The 18,569-nt window shown below is 40.9% G+C and overlaps 1 protein-coding gene across 4 annotated transcripts in view; it reads left to right on the top strand.

The window, feature by feature from the left end:
* LOC117562308 (WD repeat-containing protein 7) overlaps nucleotides 1-18,569 on the top strand; it is a 113,393-nt gene that overhangs the window by 62,946 nt on the left and 31,878 nt on the right. For all 4 annotated transcript variants that reach the window (XM_034240118.1, XM_034240126.1, XM_034240110.1 and 1 more), the window contains one exon: nucleotides 12,371-12,598. In XM_034240118.1, the coding sequence (XP_034096009.1) occupies nucleotides 12,371-12,598 (228 nt within the window). The remainder of the gene's footprint in view (nucleotides 1-12,370; nucleotides 12,599-18,569) is intronic.

The raw sequence follows: 18,569 nt of genomic DNA, 5'->3' as shown, positions 1-18,569 counted from the left end.
GTATTTCTGTGTGTGTGTGTGTGTCAGTTTGTGTGTGTGTTGTAATTATTTCCCTAGTAGTGTCAGGGGATGTCATTAGGATCCACACCACCCTCATCGTCACACACCGACACACATACACACACTATTTGCGCACGCACTCACCCACAAACACACACACACACACACACACACACGTACACACACTTAGAGAATTGTTTTTTCAGTGTAATATCTTTATTGTTGTATTTTCCTTTTGTCTTGTTGACCACTCTTAGCGAATAATAACATTGGTCACTGGTGTAGTGGTTGCATTAAAAAACAGATCATATCCATGTTGAATAGTAATGTGGTTCTACAGAGAGTCTCTCATCTCTGCCTCTGATGGAGGGGGTAACCTCAGGGAGGTCAAAGGTCCCTACTGGACACCGCCCAATCACACACACACACACACACACACACACACACACACACACACACACACACACACACACACACATTATCAGTGTGCTGGCAGGCATGTTGTCTCCTTCAGGATTCAGTGCCCTCCGGACAACATGTACTAAAATATGAATACACACTCGCAATAATATTCCTTTCTATTTGTTTGAGGAAGGCTAGAAGGTCGTACCCTTGCGTGGGGTCCACAGCCGCACAGATAGAGGTTGGAGGTCAAAGGTCAGGCGGACCCTCACCTCCCGGTGTCATTAGTCCGCTGGTGATTTGGTTAGCTGAAACGCTAGCCTCCCCTGCTAATCTAATAGTGGAGCCTGGAGGTCGTTTGGGTCAGATCACATTTCTCCTCAGAACAGATTGAACTTATGAAAAGATAAATGGTCGCAGCGGCAACTCCAAGCGCTCTGATTGTTTCTGATGATTGTTTCTCTTTTGCTTTACACGCTGAGGGGCCCAGGTGGTGTGTGGGAATATAATTCTATCATAGACAGAAGATTGAAGTGAGCGTACAAAAGTAAATAATGTACAGGAATGTATTTCTGTTGCCTCCGTACATTAACTGCAATAGTAGTACAGTAGAGTCTGTTTTAGGGTATGGGACAGTGTGTTAGGGTATGGCATATTTAATGTATAGCACTGTGGTACATTATGTTGCATCGCACACTATAGGATGCTTTCATTTCATAATAATATGTAACAATGTAGTATGGTGTAATATATGTTATTGATAAGCATGTAGTGTAACTCACACTTGCCAAGGACATTTTTATCTACGGTGTCAAGAACAAAAAAAATGAAGAAAAGATCCTTAAAGCATGGAGACATGTCACAGTAGAGACACTAAATGCTAATATGAACCTGGAAATGATATGTCCTCTTTAAGCTAAAACCTCTGGGGAGAACAACCAAAATTGAACAGCTGATATTTTGGCAAAGAGGTTCTCTCGAGGTCCCCGGTGCATTTCACCTCCAAGCATTGAGTTGGAGGTGAAAGACTTTAGCTGCATCTCACTTCGGTTAAATGGATTCCTTGCTTCCCTCACTTGCGTTGTTTCCCTGCGACTAGTCCCTCCCACCAGGGAAGCATGGAGAGACGCAAGGAAACCACGAGAAGCAGGGGAATGAGTTTTAAGAGCAATGGGACGTCGTTTCCTCCGGAGCGTCACGTGAAGCGACATCCGTTTGTGATGACGCCGCACAGCTGATCGTCTGACAGCAGCCAGATCAGTGCATGCGCTGCATCGTCCAATCAGTGAGCGATACACAGTGAGGGGGCGGGGCGAGTGTCTGAGGATTTCACCGGAAGATGGTCTGGTAGTTCCTCGATTATCGCTCCTCGGTCCTCCGGCAAACATAAGGCCACTGGGACGGTACTCAAGATGGCGCAGACAAATCAACTTCCGGTGATACCGACCCCGAGGAGCGAGGAAATGAAAAATAACCGAAGTGAGACGCACCCATTGTGTCTACGACCAAATTGTTTGCCAACTAGCCTTTTCACAAGCTAACTTAAAGCTAATAAAATCAAAATCACACGTCAGGAATGCAATATTGGCCAATGCAAGTCAACTGTTTTGCTCTGCGTTCAAATTGACACTTTCCTGCATACATTGCTAGAATGCTAAGTCAAACCTGAAGCATCTGATGCATCGTTTTCTCTTCAGATGACGGCAGGGTCCAACCTGCATCCATATTTCTGTCTCGTCTGTTTTGTTGACTCTACTTCCCATTACTCACAGATTCTCTCGATGTCCCACTCCTCTGCTCTCTTGTCAGCAGTGAGTCAAATGAGGAAAATGTTGAGTTCAGATGTTCTCAAATAATTTGCTTTTCACCGCAGAGATCTCCTTGTTTGTCTAATCAGGTCGGATTACCTCTTGAATTGATCCAGTGCTTCAGACTCAAACTCAACTTTTTCTTATCACTCCTCCATTTCTCAGCAAGCCAACCGAGCAACAACTCTATTGTAAAGATATAAACACTAGTTCATGGCTTTTCTATATTAAAAACGTTGCCTCCTTTTTGTTTAGTTATTCAAATATAAAGGCTTCAACCCTTCAATTATGAAGAGATGGTAATAACGGCAGGCTTTATATACAAAACACCATTTAAATCAAATTGATAAAGGAGTTTAAAAGCATTTAGCAAAATATGAAATCATGATATGAACACACACTAGAATTGCATAGAATATTATGTTTCCCTTCAATAGTGTTTTATTGTCAGTTTGTTTATCTTCACAGTCTACTGTATATTTTCTACTTTTTAATGCTGCTTTAATTCTATTTTGAGATGTTTAAATTCTAGTATTGTTCATTTCTACTCTTTAATTTCTACTTATGTGCAACGTTTTGTGTTGTGTTTTATGCTGCTGCCACGCAAACATTTATCCTTATCCTTATTATCTTATGTTTATAGGTCCCGTGTCATGGCCATTTCTACTGATCATAACTCCATTGTTGAGGTCTACTCGAATAGATTTATATTGTGCAATTTTCCAAACTCACATTGGTTTCTCAATGGTTTGAGAAACCAATGTGAAAAAAAAAAACATGCCTATATTGGACCTATGTATATATCATTATAACTTTGAGAGACTGTTCATAGGACCCATTTGAGTCTGGTGTCGATGTTGAGTGTTCTACTCGTTTATTGTATTCCTTGTACTTATATTTGTGTTTTATGTTTAAGATTTCAGGACATGGAGAGTGGTTTCTTAGCCTGCTTGTTATGTGTTTCTTAACAGAGAGAGAGAGAAATAGAGAGAGGTTAACATGCCATTTTAGTTTTATGTATTCATGTATTTGTTTCTGTTCAAGAACCCAAATAGAGTTGTTGTAGTTATCCCATGTATACATAAAACGTGTTATTCAGCCCCTTGCAATTTGAGATTTGATGTTTGGTTGGTAGACCTCGGTGAGCTGGTCATTTCAAAAGTAGCCCACCGGCCCAAAAAGTGTGGGCACCCCTGCTGTATAGTATGTGTATTCACTCTCTGTCCTGAACGGCTTGTTGGAGCTCCTGCCCCCCCCCCCCCTGTGAGCCCAGTGGCCGTCTGCGAGACACAGCGAAACCCAGCCCGAAACACACACACACCCGCAGCCTGGCTGGGAGTTTGTGTGTGTGCCCAGGCTGAGTTCCGCGGTGTCTCGCTGTCTCACCGACCCCACACCAGTGAGCCAGCTCACAGTGTCCCGCTCCTCGCAGCAGCGAGCCTCGCAACGTCCCGCCGTGTGTGTGAGGAAGTCCGCGGATTGGTCCAAACGTAACGGCTCCGAATGGACCAATCTGCGGAGCCGTTACGTTACGTCACTATACCCGAAATACGTCACCATACCCACGAAGTAAACAATGGAAAAAGAGAAATGTCCAACGAGGCGTTCTGGGGCAGCACAGACAGGTCTTCTCTGTGTTAGAGTTTTACTCGCTACAGGGTGTACTTTGAGAGTTTGTGACTCTGCAGACCGTTTACATGCAGAAAAACCTTCATAACAACAAGGGGACGGGTAATAACCAGAAAAGCATGACATGGGACCTTTAAAATTACTAATTAGTATGAGTATTTCATTGGACGTTGAGTTAAAGGGTGTTGAAGCGTGGATATAATAGACTCGGCTTTAAAATATATTGAAAATGATCAGTCTTTCAACTCCAACCTGTGAGATTTAGAAAATGAATGAAGTCTGCAAGATGTCAGTGTCCTGTATCTCCTGTCGTCTTCACCTGTCTCTATGGTGGAAGATAATCATCTCTTCCCTCTCTCTTGAAGTTATAAAGCTTTTCATTTGGAGAAGTGTAAATCTAATCCTGTCACATAGCTCTGACTCATAAAAGTAATTCCTTCTTTATGAAGAAATGGTGTGATGGAAGCCGTCCACTATCTCTGCATTAAGGAATTCGTTCACACACACCGCTTCGTTAACAGCATGATTCTGACAGCCGCAGAGGGACGGGAATATTGTTTGTATTAAACACCGTAAGTTGGACCGTAAATTAAACTGCAAAGCAAACACGTAATTGATAAAGCAGGATAGACAGTAAGACCTCAGGCGATCAATATTGGCAATCCTTCATACAGTAGGACTGAGTTATGAAGGGGAGACAAGTTGATGTGATTGCGGAGAAAGATGTCACTTAAAAAAAAAAAAACGACATCACTCCTGCATCGCTAATGTATTGAAATGTATAAGAACAGGCAAGGAAAAGAGTCACAAAGTCAAAAGTATACGATAGTGAATAAGTCAAAACTTGTAACTTATTACTCATTAATTAGCATTCATCTATCATGTACAGTTAATTTGCACATACTTTTAAAATGTATTATCCTTAAAGGTAGGGTAGGTAAGAATGGAGAAACCAGCTCGAGTGCACTAGAATTTGAAACTACGCAGCCGAAAAAAATCTGCCCCTCCTCCAACACACACGAACGCGCACATGACCAATGAGGGCACGAGATAAGTTTGTGCACAGATGGAAGGCTGACAGGCAGGTAGGCCATCCAGTTACTTTAGCCGGCTCAGATGATTGGTCGTGCTTTTTACAGCGCCACGGCTTCCACAGATTTTTGAACGTATTTATTGTCAAAGCATTTCATGTATTCATTGCTATCGGGATGTTAAGAGCATTCCATGGAATATAACAAGTGTTTCTGAAGTGAATTACCTACCCCACCTTTAATGTCCTAGTGGAAGGACACCAGATATAACAGCAGTGACAAACAAGTAAGCAATCACCAGAAGACTACAACAAGAGAAATGAAGTGTGTGAGAGGGTTAGATCTCATCTGTGCGACAAATCTCAAAGTGATAACTCATTTCAGAGAAGGTTCAGAACGTGTTATAGTCATGGTGTTTGTTGACTCCCCCCCGCCCCCCCCCCAAATCACCAACACTTTATGCCCATGACCTATTTGGCATCACCAGACTTGTGGATGTCTAGTAAGATCAAAATAAATTAGACGGTCACATGACTTCACGCCACCACCGCTAATCTCCAGGCGGCTAATGTTCAGACGTTTGGTCTCATGTAGACACTTGTTAGCAACCAACCTCTGTTTTTATGAAACATGTGCTTCAGAAATTCACCAGTGGGATATTAATTGACATATTTGAAAATCTCTTCAGTTTGTGCTAACCACCGAACTTATATCAGGCATCTAACCGAAAACACGTTCAAAGAACCATTGACTTTCAGACCAACAGAACCAAACGTGGTAAAATGCAGACTCATTTTTGCGTGTTTTTGGACTCAGTCCCGCACAACTTTTATACCAAAAAACTAAAAATGTAATCCTTGGTATCGGCCCCAGAATTCCCCGATGTTTGCCTCCCTTAGAAAGGCTAAAATAGTTGCTGTGATGGAGGATGGTCGATCTAAGTTCTGATGTTCTAGAATCATCCGGATGTGTGTTTGAAGAACTGGGTTTTCTTTCGTCTCCTCTTATAAACTTGTATTCAGTTAGTTTGTGGTATCTCCTGTGCCCCTATCCCCCCCCCCCACACACACCATATAATTGAAGCGCTGTGTTTCCAGCGAGCGCAGATAGCCCCCATGTCTGTGTCTTAAGACGGTTAAATACACTTAACCTTCAGATGGACTCGGGATGCTTCGAAGGGCACCCGCCCGATTCAGGACTCAAATCTTTTTTCTCTATCAACTTAATTGTGTTTTTCAATTATTTCCCCCAGATGTTCTGTCTCATGACATTTGCTGTAAGGACAGTGGTTACCCCTGACTCCCCCCCCCACAACACCAGCTCTCTTTTGTTTTATGAAACTTTGTCTTGATCCGGAGGCTTTGCTTCAGGCTGCCCTCAGAGTTCTGTTTGTCAGCTTGTTTTTGAATTATTTCGCATGAATATCTTTGGCCTAAATCTTTTCTCTCACAGTATTTTCCTGTTCACTTCTTCTCATCCTCCCTTCTTTGTTCTCACATCAGTTTCCTGCTGGTATTGATCCCCTCCTTCAGTCCCTGGCGATCAGGTTTTACCAGTCTCCCATTGATTACCAATGGAGGCAGTACCAAGGTGCACCATGGGAAGAAAGTGGGGCTGCAGCTCAAGCAGGGAGAAGGTTGTTGGTTTGATTTCTTAGTCGGGGTTACTAGAAAACATATTCATAATAGAAACATAAATTCATATACAGATAATTTATGGATATTTATTGATGTATCTAAATATTATAAATGCCCATATGTCCTGTGGTCATTTATTGTATTATTAAATACAATTATAATGGATTTTTACGTTAATTGACAAATATTACATTTCAGTGTAAATGTCTGTCGAGATTATTTTAGATCTGAATTTTCATATATAACTTAATTCCTGTTATATCAAATACATATTAAATGTATTAATTAATTTAGCATGATGATACCTAGTCAGTTACTACACTAATTTAGTGTGTGTGTGTGTGTGTGTGTGTGTGTGTGTGTGTGTGTGTGTGTGTGTGTGTGTGTGTGTGTGTGTGTGTGTGTGTGTGTGTGTGTGTGTGTGTGTGTGTGTGTGTGTGTGTGTGTGTGTGTGTGTGTGTGTGTGTGTGTGTGTGTGTGTGTGTGTGTGTGTGTGTGTGTGTGTGTGTGTGTGTGTTGTGTGTGTGTGTGTGTGTGTGTGTGTGTGTGTGTGTGTGTGTGTGTGTGTGTGTGTGTGTGTGTGTGGGTGGGTGGTGTGTCCTTCATCACTCCTTGTGTTTTCTCTCCTCCCCGCTTTTTGGTCATTCAAACAAAACCAGTATTTTTAAATTGAGGACAGTCATGAAAGGTCAACATCAAAATATGAGGACATAGATAATATATTTAATAATTTAATTGAACTTTTTCTTAAAGGTGAAAGAGTTGAAATGGTTCTTGTTCTGCTCGGTAGTATTTCGTTTTCTGACATTTCTGTCCTCCATATTTTAAGTGTAATTGCATGAGTCCACAGGTTGTTGCATTACACCATCCTGCCCTTTTTTAATAGATTCCATGCTTTATGGATAATGTCATTTCAGCCAGAAAGCCCTTTTATCCCGATCTGTCGGTGGTTTTTATGAAGATTTAGCCGAGCTGGGGCTAGCTCGTCCGTCCCTCTTTAGTTTATTGGGTTATGTTTAGCAGCAGGTTGGCCAACAAATAGGATTTAGATAGAATGTCATTATAATAGATCTGCCGCTCGTGTAGAAAGCAGATCGATAGGCTTCAAAAATCAATCAGTCTGTCCACAGGTACAGAGACAGGAAGTGATGCTACCTGACTCACATCTCTCAAATTAAGGAAGTTCACAACATCTCCAAGTCTTCAAAAGGTATTTTTTAAGGCTGCTTTACCGAGGCAAGAAGTCAAATGATTGGTCATTTTAGTTTCAGTACATTTGGATATTTTATCACTTACAGTTTGAACCTTTTGAAAATATACCACATGCTTCAGCAATTAATTATTTGTGTTACAGTCCAACAGCTACTTTCATAATTCAAGTATTTGTATGACTATCATTAAAAAAAACACCAAACTTGCAAGGGTTATTATTGTCTTATGACCCATTATAACAATAACACAACTTTCTCAGGTTCAATAATTCTCCTTAACCTTAATTCAAGAAGAGAGGACACAATAAGGTCATAGGAACTTCAAAAACGTTCAAAAATATTAATTAATTTAGCATTGGATTTCGTAATATTAGGTTAAATTGTGTTATGAGGTTTGCTTTTAACACTTTATTATAAATTATATTAACCCTTTTTTGTGTCTAAATACAGCTTCAGTGGTGTCAAGCAGTTTTCGGTTTATTCATTTTGAGTATCAGAGGCAAACGCCAATGAAACCACAGGCAGAGGGCTCGTCCAATCAGGCGACAGAAGGTATGGCGGAACAGTTCCATTTCTAGTGAACGCACCAGTGCATCAACACACATTGTAGTGATGGGAATTACGGCTCTTTGAAGGGAGCCGGATCTTATGGCTCTGTTCAAAAGAGCTGTTTTTTTCAAGGGGGCGGGGTTAATAGGTTTATCTGCAAAATAATCACCATGATAATAATTGACTGTATTGCCAGAAATCTACTTTTACTCACAGAAAAATGTTTAACTTGCTACATCTCTCAGCTAGCCAAACTACTCGTCAAGCAGCATGTGTTATCTATACGGCACATTTGCATTCAGGAAAGCAAGTTCCCGTAGAGGCGAGTGGATTTATGGCAGGCAGTGAACCAACGATAAAAAGAACGGCTCTCACCAAGTACGACTCGGTTCCCAAAGCGCCGTTCATAAGAATCGGATCGTTCGCCAACGTAACATCACAACACACATTGACACTAGTCCTCTAAAGAAAGACAATTATTATTCTTAAAGTTTAGAAGGGACTACAAAGGGTACACACTTAGTTGTTTTTACTAGCGATGTCTTGTAAAAAAGATGTAGGCTTATATATGATTAATATTTCTTTGTACCGTGCAGATACCCCTCCCACCTGTCTGGATCTTTCTCTTCCTCTGTTTTTACTTTCTCTGCGTAAAGCCCAACTTTTTAGTGATTCTGGTTGAGAGTCTATCTCTAATTCTGTTATCTACTGGCCCAGTCTGGCCCTGGGATGGATGCCATCTGTAATCCATTTATCAGAGCCGGCCGCTGGGCCTTTTTCCAAATGACAGCTGGCCCTGAGCAATCTCATTATAAAAAGCACTAGGATATAATATGGAAATATCGGGGGGAGGGGGCTCCTATAGGGTCGGAAAAAATGGACTGAGAAACAAACATACAGTGGTCAAAAATCCCAGTGTCTTCATAAGGATGTATACACTCTGCTTATCAACCAATGAAATGGCAGAGCAGTTTGAATAAGGGGAGATCATAATGACAGTCAATCACATGGTATACAGCTGTAGATAATTTGTGTGATGCACTTGTTTTGAGGAAGTTACCATTTACACTTTATTTGAGGTGTCTTGTTGATCCAGATGCAATATGAATACACTTTGATTAACACTTGCTTAGCCACATGTACTTCTCCAAGGACCAGACAGTACACATCTGATTAGAATCCATCTTGGTTTTCCAGGGTTACATTGCCAATTAAGGTCGCACCTACATGCACCTGAAGCTATTTGGTAACTGCCAGCGTAGGAATAACTTAAGCCTTGCAACACCAATTAATATGTAGCAGTAAAAGCTAGCAAGCTAACGGATATCCATATTTTAAGACATGGATAAACTGTAAATGTCGACTTAAAGCAAGACATGTTAACTAGCTTTCACTGATCCCTCATCCAGATCTTTCAGTAGTGGAACTGTCCCACTCCAGGTGCAACATTTTATGTCTGTCAAAATCACTGTTATTTATTTGTACACATGTATTGTACGTGTCCGGCCTGGGAGAGAGACCCCCTCTCTTTAGTGGCTCTCCCTGAGGTGTCATTCCTCACACACACACATTTCGGCCTCTACTTTTATGTCATACCAATTATTTTTTATTCTTGAGACAATCAGACTTTCTCTTTGTATTTTCCACACTGGGTTGACCAAACTATTATTTTAGTTTCCACCTCCCAACAAGAACCTTGATGTAACACTGTGGGACATGTCTTTTCTCAGTCATGTTGCTATGATAGTAGGCATGTAGTCAGTATAAAGGAATGATGATAATAATAATAATAAGGCATGTATTCCAACTTTTTAAGCTCGCAAAGGTACACCACATTTAAAGTTAATTGTGATTTATGAAGGGAAACTGCAGCATGCCTTTGACCACTTTTTATAAATCTGAATTGTACTTACATTTGCATTATTTGTCTCGTACATTTACTCCTTTTCTGAAATCAGAAATCCTTTATTTGTCCCACAGAGGGGAAATGTACAGTGTTACAGCAGAATGAATAGACACAAATAAAACACTTTTCATTTAAATTTGATAAGTACACATTCATGGTACAAAAACAGATAAATAGCAGCATTTAAAAAAATAGCAGAACATACAATACACAAGAACTCAACATACTATGTAATGCAGTAGCAGCGACGTAACAGTGAAAATAGTACACATTTTTCTTCACCCGTCTTAAATGCATTTATATTTTGCTGTTTTGAGATATCCATTTAATCCGGCCAAGATCCATGAAGTTAAAGTGTAATTTTACTATTTTTATACTGAAATGTACGGAAGAGGATTGGGGCCACATGTTAAACAAAAATATTTTTACCAAAGTGCTTTTTTTCTGAGATTGAAAACTGAAAAAAACATATTTTTATTCTGACTTCTTCTCAGAATTCTGACTTTTATTTTTGAACTTTTGGTCACATCCCAAATATTTTTCTCATGTTTTTCTCATTCTGTAAATCTGCGTTTGGAAACATATTTCAGTATTGAATGTTTTCAGGAACATCTCACCAGCTGAGTCATTAAACATCAGCACAGATCACAGCCTGCTTTTATCCTTTCGAGGCAGTAGTTTTAAGTAATCACTCCGTGTGTGTGTGTGTGCGTTTGTGTGTGTGTCGAGTGAGTGCTTGCTCCCCTGCAATTCAAATCCATAACAATGCTGTCCGCGCTCATAGAGAGCGAGAAAATAAGAAATGGAGGGCGAAGCAGTGGGACTGTGTGTGTGTGCGTTACAAACACACACAGATTTGATGTAGTCCTTATTGTGCCTTTGATCCGAGGGGTGTAAGGAGCTCTCCTCTCCCACTGTGATACTCATACAGACACACACACTGCAGCAGGGCCCCACTGTGCAGACCCCGGCACACGCACACACACAAAAGAGGTTATTTTGGGGTCTTCTTGGTGTGCACAATGGATGGTAACGCCCACACACACCCCCACCCACACACACACCCACACACACACCCACACACACTCACAAAGGGTTTCCAGTTGCACATGTCCAAAAGCTTTCCAGAGGCTGTGAACATGACCGTGTGTGTGTGTGTGCCAGTGCGTGTGTGTGTGTGTGTGCCAGCGCGTGTGTGTGTGTGTGTGCCAGCGCGTGTGTGTGTGTGATGGTTAAACCCGGGACAATAGAAGTGTGCCTGTTCAGTTGTTATCGGCTCAGTGTGGACTCAAAGGCCTGCTGGGTTTTTTTTTATACCACCTTTCACCGTGAAAAGTAAGAAATGAAAACGGGGCTCCCCACACTCTGTCTGTTTAGCTAAATCATTCCTCAAAGTGTCAGAAGACGGGGAAAAAACAGATATTCAGTATCTATAGAATTAAAATGCAATGTTACTAACTTGTCAGATTTGCATTTCAATTACAAGCCGCTGTCGGGATTCTTTTGAATTCTTGAATTGGTTTAAGCTGGCCCTCAATTACCATGGTTAACAGTTAACATATAAACATTTAGTTTAATCCTTGTTTAATTGTTTAAAGCAATCGTTCTGGCATCACTTTAAATGCAAGGGGAATTGTGAGTGATTTACAACAAAAGAAAAAGTATATTTGTTGAATAGGTTTTTTTTTTATTCAACACAAATTCATTACAGTTTTACGGACGTTTCTAAAGTCACTAAGGATTTTAGGGAGATAACATTTAAGAATCCCTGTTCATACACCTGCTTGTACTCTAATAACTATACTGTATTATGGTCCACTGTATTTAAAGTACATTCAATAAAATATACACATGTGATGGTGTAAATCAGCAGGAGCCTTAAAATGAATTATTTGCCTTGGGATCTACCATGATGTGCTAAACTAAAATTAACTTGTATGTCATTTTAAACAAATGACCATACTGCAAAATGCACAAATGTTGACAGTTCTGTATTCATTTGTAACAGTAAGGTGACAGAATATTCAATTAAGGGTCCACTTACTTTTTTTTGGTGCGCTTTTATAGTCTCATCAGTAAATAACGTTTGTAAGCTTACAAAAAACGAACTTAGTGTGGACCTTCCCATCTTGAGACCAGCTGCTACATCAATAGGCAGAAGACACGTTGTTCATTTCTCTCTCTGTCTCTCCTCCAGGCTGTCTCTCCAACCTTCCACCAAACGCCAAGAAGATCTCCAACTCATACGAGGAGCGGCGTAAACAAGCGACCGCCATCGTGCTGCTGGGGGTCATCGGGGCTGAGTTTGGCGCTGAGATTGAACCTCCCAAGGGGGCAGTGCGGGCTCGGACGGGGGGGCAGGCGCCTGAGGGCTTCGGACTGACCAGCGGAGGGTCCTCCAACTACTCTCTGGCCAGACACACATGTATGTACCATATTTACATTCTGGATAGGTAGGTGTTAGAAAAATATCACTCGTCACCGGCTTGAGCTTCAATATCAGGATCCATGTATTTCTGATCCTCTCCAGAATGAAAGTAGTCCTCACATACAGAGCATCAGCTAGTTCCTGAACAGTGTCCTTCACATGCTGATATTCAAGAGAGGGAGTTACACAGTCACAAGATGGAGGAATACTGGTTCTTGTAGGTAATCATACATCCTGTCATGAACAAAATACTGAGTTTTCTCTCAAAATTCGGACTTTTTCTCAAAATCCTGACTTTCTTTCAAAATCTCAAAATTCTGACTTTCTCTCAAATTCATTTTTTTAAACTTTTTCTCAAAATTCTGACTTTCTGTAAAAATGCTGTCTTTTTTCTCCAAATGATTTTTTAAAAAAGTTGTCCAAAAAATTCTGACTTTCTCTCAAAATTATGTATTTTTTAAAAAAACTCTAAATTCTGACTTTTTTTCTCAAAATTCTGTATTTTTTCTCAAAATGTCAAAATTCTGACTTTTTGCTCAAAATCTCAAACAGTGTCCTTCACATGCTGATATCTAAGAGAGGGAGTTACACAGTCACAAGATGGAGGAATAGAAAGCAGTATTCAATGTTTACTTCAGATTAGCTCCACGTCAGAAATGAGCATGCTTGTCATATGTCTGTCTCCATAGAGGCTGAATCATCATGTTAATCACATAGCTATCATATGCCTCAAACAGTCCTGATGCTCTTCTAGGTAATCACACATCCTGTCATGTACACAGCTACAGTTGGGATACCTTTGTTATCACGTGACTCTGATATTGGAAGAGGACATTCAGTATTTTCCCAACAGTAGGCATTTAGGGAAGTCTTCCATAATAGTTCAATACTATTCTTTTACGCGAGTCCTTCGATTGTTACTGGTGATATGGGTCAATTTGTGTATATCTGACTAGCTTGTCTGCAATTTAGAACAGCAGAACTTGTTGGGGTTTAACGGCATCTAAATGCTGAGTCAGATCTGGCTGCATTCACAAAATAAGTGCATGAACAGCTACGTCTCTTAAGGCTTTTGTTAAACGCTGTTCTTGCTTTACCACTCAATGTGTTTCTTTCTAACCCTAACCATCGCCAAGGAGGTAATGGTTTAGTTTCGTTTTATTTGTCTGTCAGCAGAATTGTGCATTTGTAAAGCATTCATATGGCGTCAGAATAATCAGAAAAAGGAATACCCCAATTCACATAAATTCCCAGTCAAGTCAGAACAAAAGCAAACTAGGTTTTATAGAATCTTCGTTGCTTTATGGCATTAAGTAAAATACCTACCATTGCCATGATATGGTACAGACATCCCAGCAAATGAATCATTTGAATGACCCTTAAATGAATATGTTGTGATCCCCTGACCCCTGCCTCACATTCAGACAGATGCTTTAATGTTCAGTGGTTCCCGTTTTGCTTCAAACTAAACAACTGACAAAGAAGAAACTTCAGTGTCGGATTAGAGGTGAGGAGAGAGATGGGATTGATTTTCACCCACCAAGCTTGACACCTTAAGGAGCTTGGTACTGACTTACACACACACACACACACACACACACACACACACACACACACACACACACACACACACACACACACACACACACACACACACACACACACACACACACACACACACACCCGGCCCCTGGCCTGCTGTGCCTGCAGCGCTGAACCTTGGTCGGCATCAAACCTGCACTAAGCAGAGCTGCTCTTCCATTCCATTGCTCCTGCGCTCTGATTGGCTGCCTCTGGGGTCATCCGCCCAGCGACAGAGTCTGGACTCCCCCTGATAGACTGTGGAGCGTGATGTTGGCCCTTTACACAGCGGTCATCTCACCTGTGTGGACTCACCAAACACACACACACACACACACACACACACACACACACACACACACACACACACACACACACACACACACTCACCACAAGAAAACCCCAAGCCCGTACCATCAGATGAAAACAACTCAATATTTAATTGATCCCCTTGAGTAGAGCTCCACCCTTTTTAGAACCTTCCTCCGAACCCTTTGGCTGGGTATCATTTGGACATTTTGATCCCATATGATAATATTTGTTGACGTTTGACATTGAAGGTCTCCTATCATGCTATTTTAAGGCATATATTATGGGTCTCAGATATATAGAAATATATATATAAACATGTCTATGATGTGTTTTGCTCAAAATACAAACAGATCATGCATTTTAGACATCCCTCATACCCCTCTATTCCAGCCCTGTTAGAGAAACGCGGATTTTGTGTCCTATAGCTTTAGAAGAAAAAAAGAGGAGGCGGAGCTAATGCCTGATCAGAATTATACCTGAGATAAAGTTAAATTCTGCTGTGATAAAACGCCATCCTGTTCTAAACCACATCAAGGATTATTTCTGAAACGGCATGGAGCTCAAATGCTTTTTCTCTTGCGGGTTTATCACAAGGTGAGTTCCTTTTTTTATTTCCTGCTTTTTAAACACATGTGCTCTCCAGTACAGGTTAGCTCTGAGTAGGGGTGCACCGAATGGGAAATTCTTGGCCGAAACCGATACCGAAAATAGGAAACAGTTGGCCGAATGCCGAAAGGCCGAAAATGATTAATAGAAATATATATATATATATATATATATATATATATATATAATGTATACATTTTTTACCAATGTTGTTCAGCTACCTGATTATGGAAATAGACATGATTATGGCAAAACTTAACTTAAATAATAATCACTATTATGGGTCCATAAAACATTTATTCAGCACTTTTGAATGCATACAGTACATTTATATATGTCATGTATTATTGCTAAAAAACATTATATCGCAGTCTTAGTGTCGCCAACTCGTTTCTAATATGCAAAGACAACAAATGCGTCTATGATGTATTTTCGATCAGACGAGATCTCTCTCCCGTCTGTGTGCGAGGGGGCGGGGCAGTTTACACACACGCAGCTGCTACATGCAGCGGAGCACACTGCGGAGATGGCGGAGAGAACGCGCTCCGAGGTGTGGTTAAACTTTACCCGTCTCGATGTGGAGAATACTTGTTACCATAAGTGCAATAAGAGTTTAGCATGTAAGCACGAGCAATTTGTCTAAACATTTAGCAAAAGTGCACCGCATGCAGACGGAGGAATGCACCGGGTTCGACCGTCTTTCTAGCAGCTCTGTAGCCCCATCCACGAGTAACGTTTCCACGTCAGGTGTTCTGTATGCTAGCAGCAACACACGGAGTTAACTACATGATACAAACATGGGTTAATGATTAGAGGAAACTGAGTTATTTAGTTTGTTAAAGTTTCAGCTATTCTGTTTACAGTCTGTCATCAGATTATTTAATACGATTTGTTAAAGGCTCAGGGCAATCTCGATGACAAAGGTCAATGTTCCCCCCCCCCCCCCTGTGAGCCAACCGCGAGCATGGTCGCCGCGTCTTTATTACGTCATCACAACAACACGTTAGGTTACCAACGTAAGCCTGTTCTGACATTCGGTGATATTTTTTCGGTGCTAAAACCCTTTCGGCCGAAAGCCGAAAGGGCCTTTTTAACCATTTTCGGCCGATAATTTTCGGTGGCCGAATATTCGGTGCATCCCTAGCTCTGAGTGTTAGCGAGGCTTGCTAATGTCAACAAAGACCAGATTACGTCCAAAACACGTCAGACATTGTTTTTGATATTAACTCTCTGGGTCCACCATCCGAAATTACGTAATATCCGCAGCAAATATGTCCGCTCGTTGTACCCCCGTTTTTTAAAGATTTGGGTACGGAGGAAAAGAGAAAGGGTTTTATTTTCTGACGCTGCGTGAGTCCCCCGACACCGGGGACACATATTTATGTATGAAAGACATCACAAAGTGAATTGTGTATGAAAGGTCCCACTAGATTTTTGCGCGGATAAAATACAGTATACATTTCTAAATGAATTGTCGTTTCTCACCAAGAAATAATGGGCCTCATGCAAGCACATAGTTATGTACTTATTGGATGCCTTTTGCTATTTATGAAGAGGCTGCTATAGAGGAAGCTTCTGGATTGTATTGTGATCAGGCTGATATGGTCAACAGAATATACATTTTGAATGACTTGTTTCTAAAAATAGTTAAACTACAAATTCATTCAGATTGGAGCAAAAATATGTATCAAGTCGATCAAGTGTTTCTTCCCTATTTGTAAACGTTGTTGTTACCTAGGATTCAACTGAGAAAAGGCAAAAGTTGTCAGGATTTCAATTGGAAACAAGGCTTATCTCAAAACTACATATTCTTTAATTCGTTCCTGCACTTGTCTTTTAGTCTGACTGAACTTAACACAGACATTAAGTAAGTAAGTGCCTGTAATGGTCATTATGACGCTCTGCACAGGGATCACGAGACAAAGAGTTATGTGACATGTTAGAAGGGACCCGATGAATTCAGAAAGAAGACATAATACTTCCAGAAAGTGATGCTGCTGCTCTTCCCAAGCGACTGAGCAGGAACACTTGTGCTGCAGTGAGAGAGAGGTCAGCCGGGGAGTTTGACCTGGATGCAGATCTCCATGCCGATCCGTGTGCATCGTCTTCTGATAACTTTCAGTAGAACTTTGAGACAAGTGTTTAAAATGATGGATCATGTTTATTTGAAAAACTTTTGGTACAATTGCACAGCCTGGCTCGAGAAATGTAATTCTGACTGTATGTCCCGGGTGAATGGAAACGGGGAATAACCCCCCCCCCTCTCTTTTTATATGATTTTCAGGCTGTGACGTTATGCTGCTTTTTCATAAAATACATAATTGATACAGCCACTTTCCATTTTAACACAAAAATGTCATTTTAAGGCATTTTAGCAAATAAATGATCCATTTGTTGTTTTCTTGGAGGACAGTATCTACTAACCAACTGAGAAAGATGATATTTGAACTCACCCTGACTCCATATAGCAACCTGCTTCTTTATCTGACCCCAGTGAATGGCCGAACCCTGCTATATTAACCCTAATTAATAACATGAGCAGAGACCCCTAATATTGTGAACAGCATGAGATTTATTTCTCCACTGCTGCTTTCATTCCTGCCCTGTTCCGTTCATTTTCCGTCTTTTTCCAATCCTCATTCATTTTTCTCCCTCTTTCCACCCTCCCCCCTCCCCCCCCCTTCTCCCCTCTCTGTTATGAAATTGAAAGATGGATCGCTGTTGTTGGCGCGCGGCCCTGTGTGTGTGATGAATGAGAGCTGTCCACCCAAAGAGAGGGAGGGTACAGTAGTCTATACAGCAGAGTATAGATTGATGTTTTCATATGGCGAGGAGGGAAATGGAGGGGGGGGAGATTGAGCCTAAGGAAGCTAGGAAGGAAGGAAGGAAGGAAGGACAGATGATGACAGAAGGAAGTGAGGATGTGACTGGACAGGATAAAAGACACAAACTGTACCTCTGTATATCATCTCTGGACAATTTTGCTCCCAGTAAATGTCAGAAAGCATCGAGTCCCCTCTGAGCCTCATACACCGCGACGCTGGCATTTTAAAACATTCATGAGAGCAGATTGGAAATGGAGTTTTATTGTGAATCAGAAATTGTACAGGGACAAGCAGGTGATGGAAACCAAACCTCATTCAAAGTTTGACTTGTGCTTTTAATAACTTCATCTCATTGCGCACTACTTTCTGTAGATTTAAAACCACGAACAGATCGTCTTAATGCGCTCTATTTCTAATATTGGCCCAACAGTAGTGAAGGGAAACAGATGAATGCATTTTCTTTACATCACAGTGAACCAAGTGTTATCAAGAACACTCTCAATTAAGTTAGCAATTATCTTTTATATTTCAGTGTGTGTTCTTTTTTCCACATTAGTGACCAGCAACTTTATTTTGCTAGCAAAGTGTGCGGCGAAGTAGTTAGCTATATCCTGGTATTCAAATATTTAGCAGAATCGCACACT

Source organism: Gymnodraco acuticeps, unplaced genomic scaffold, assembly GCF_902827175.1.
Source record: "Gymnodraco acuticeps unplaced genomic scaffold, fGymAcu1.1, whole genome shotgun sequence".
NCBI lineage: Eukaryota > Metazoa > Chordata > Actinopteri > Perciformes > Bathydraconidae > Gymnodraco > Gymnodraco acuticeps.
Note: the sequence above shows the minus strand (reverse complement) of the source record. Positions and strands in the feature narration are given on the sequence as shown.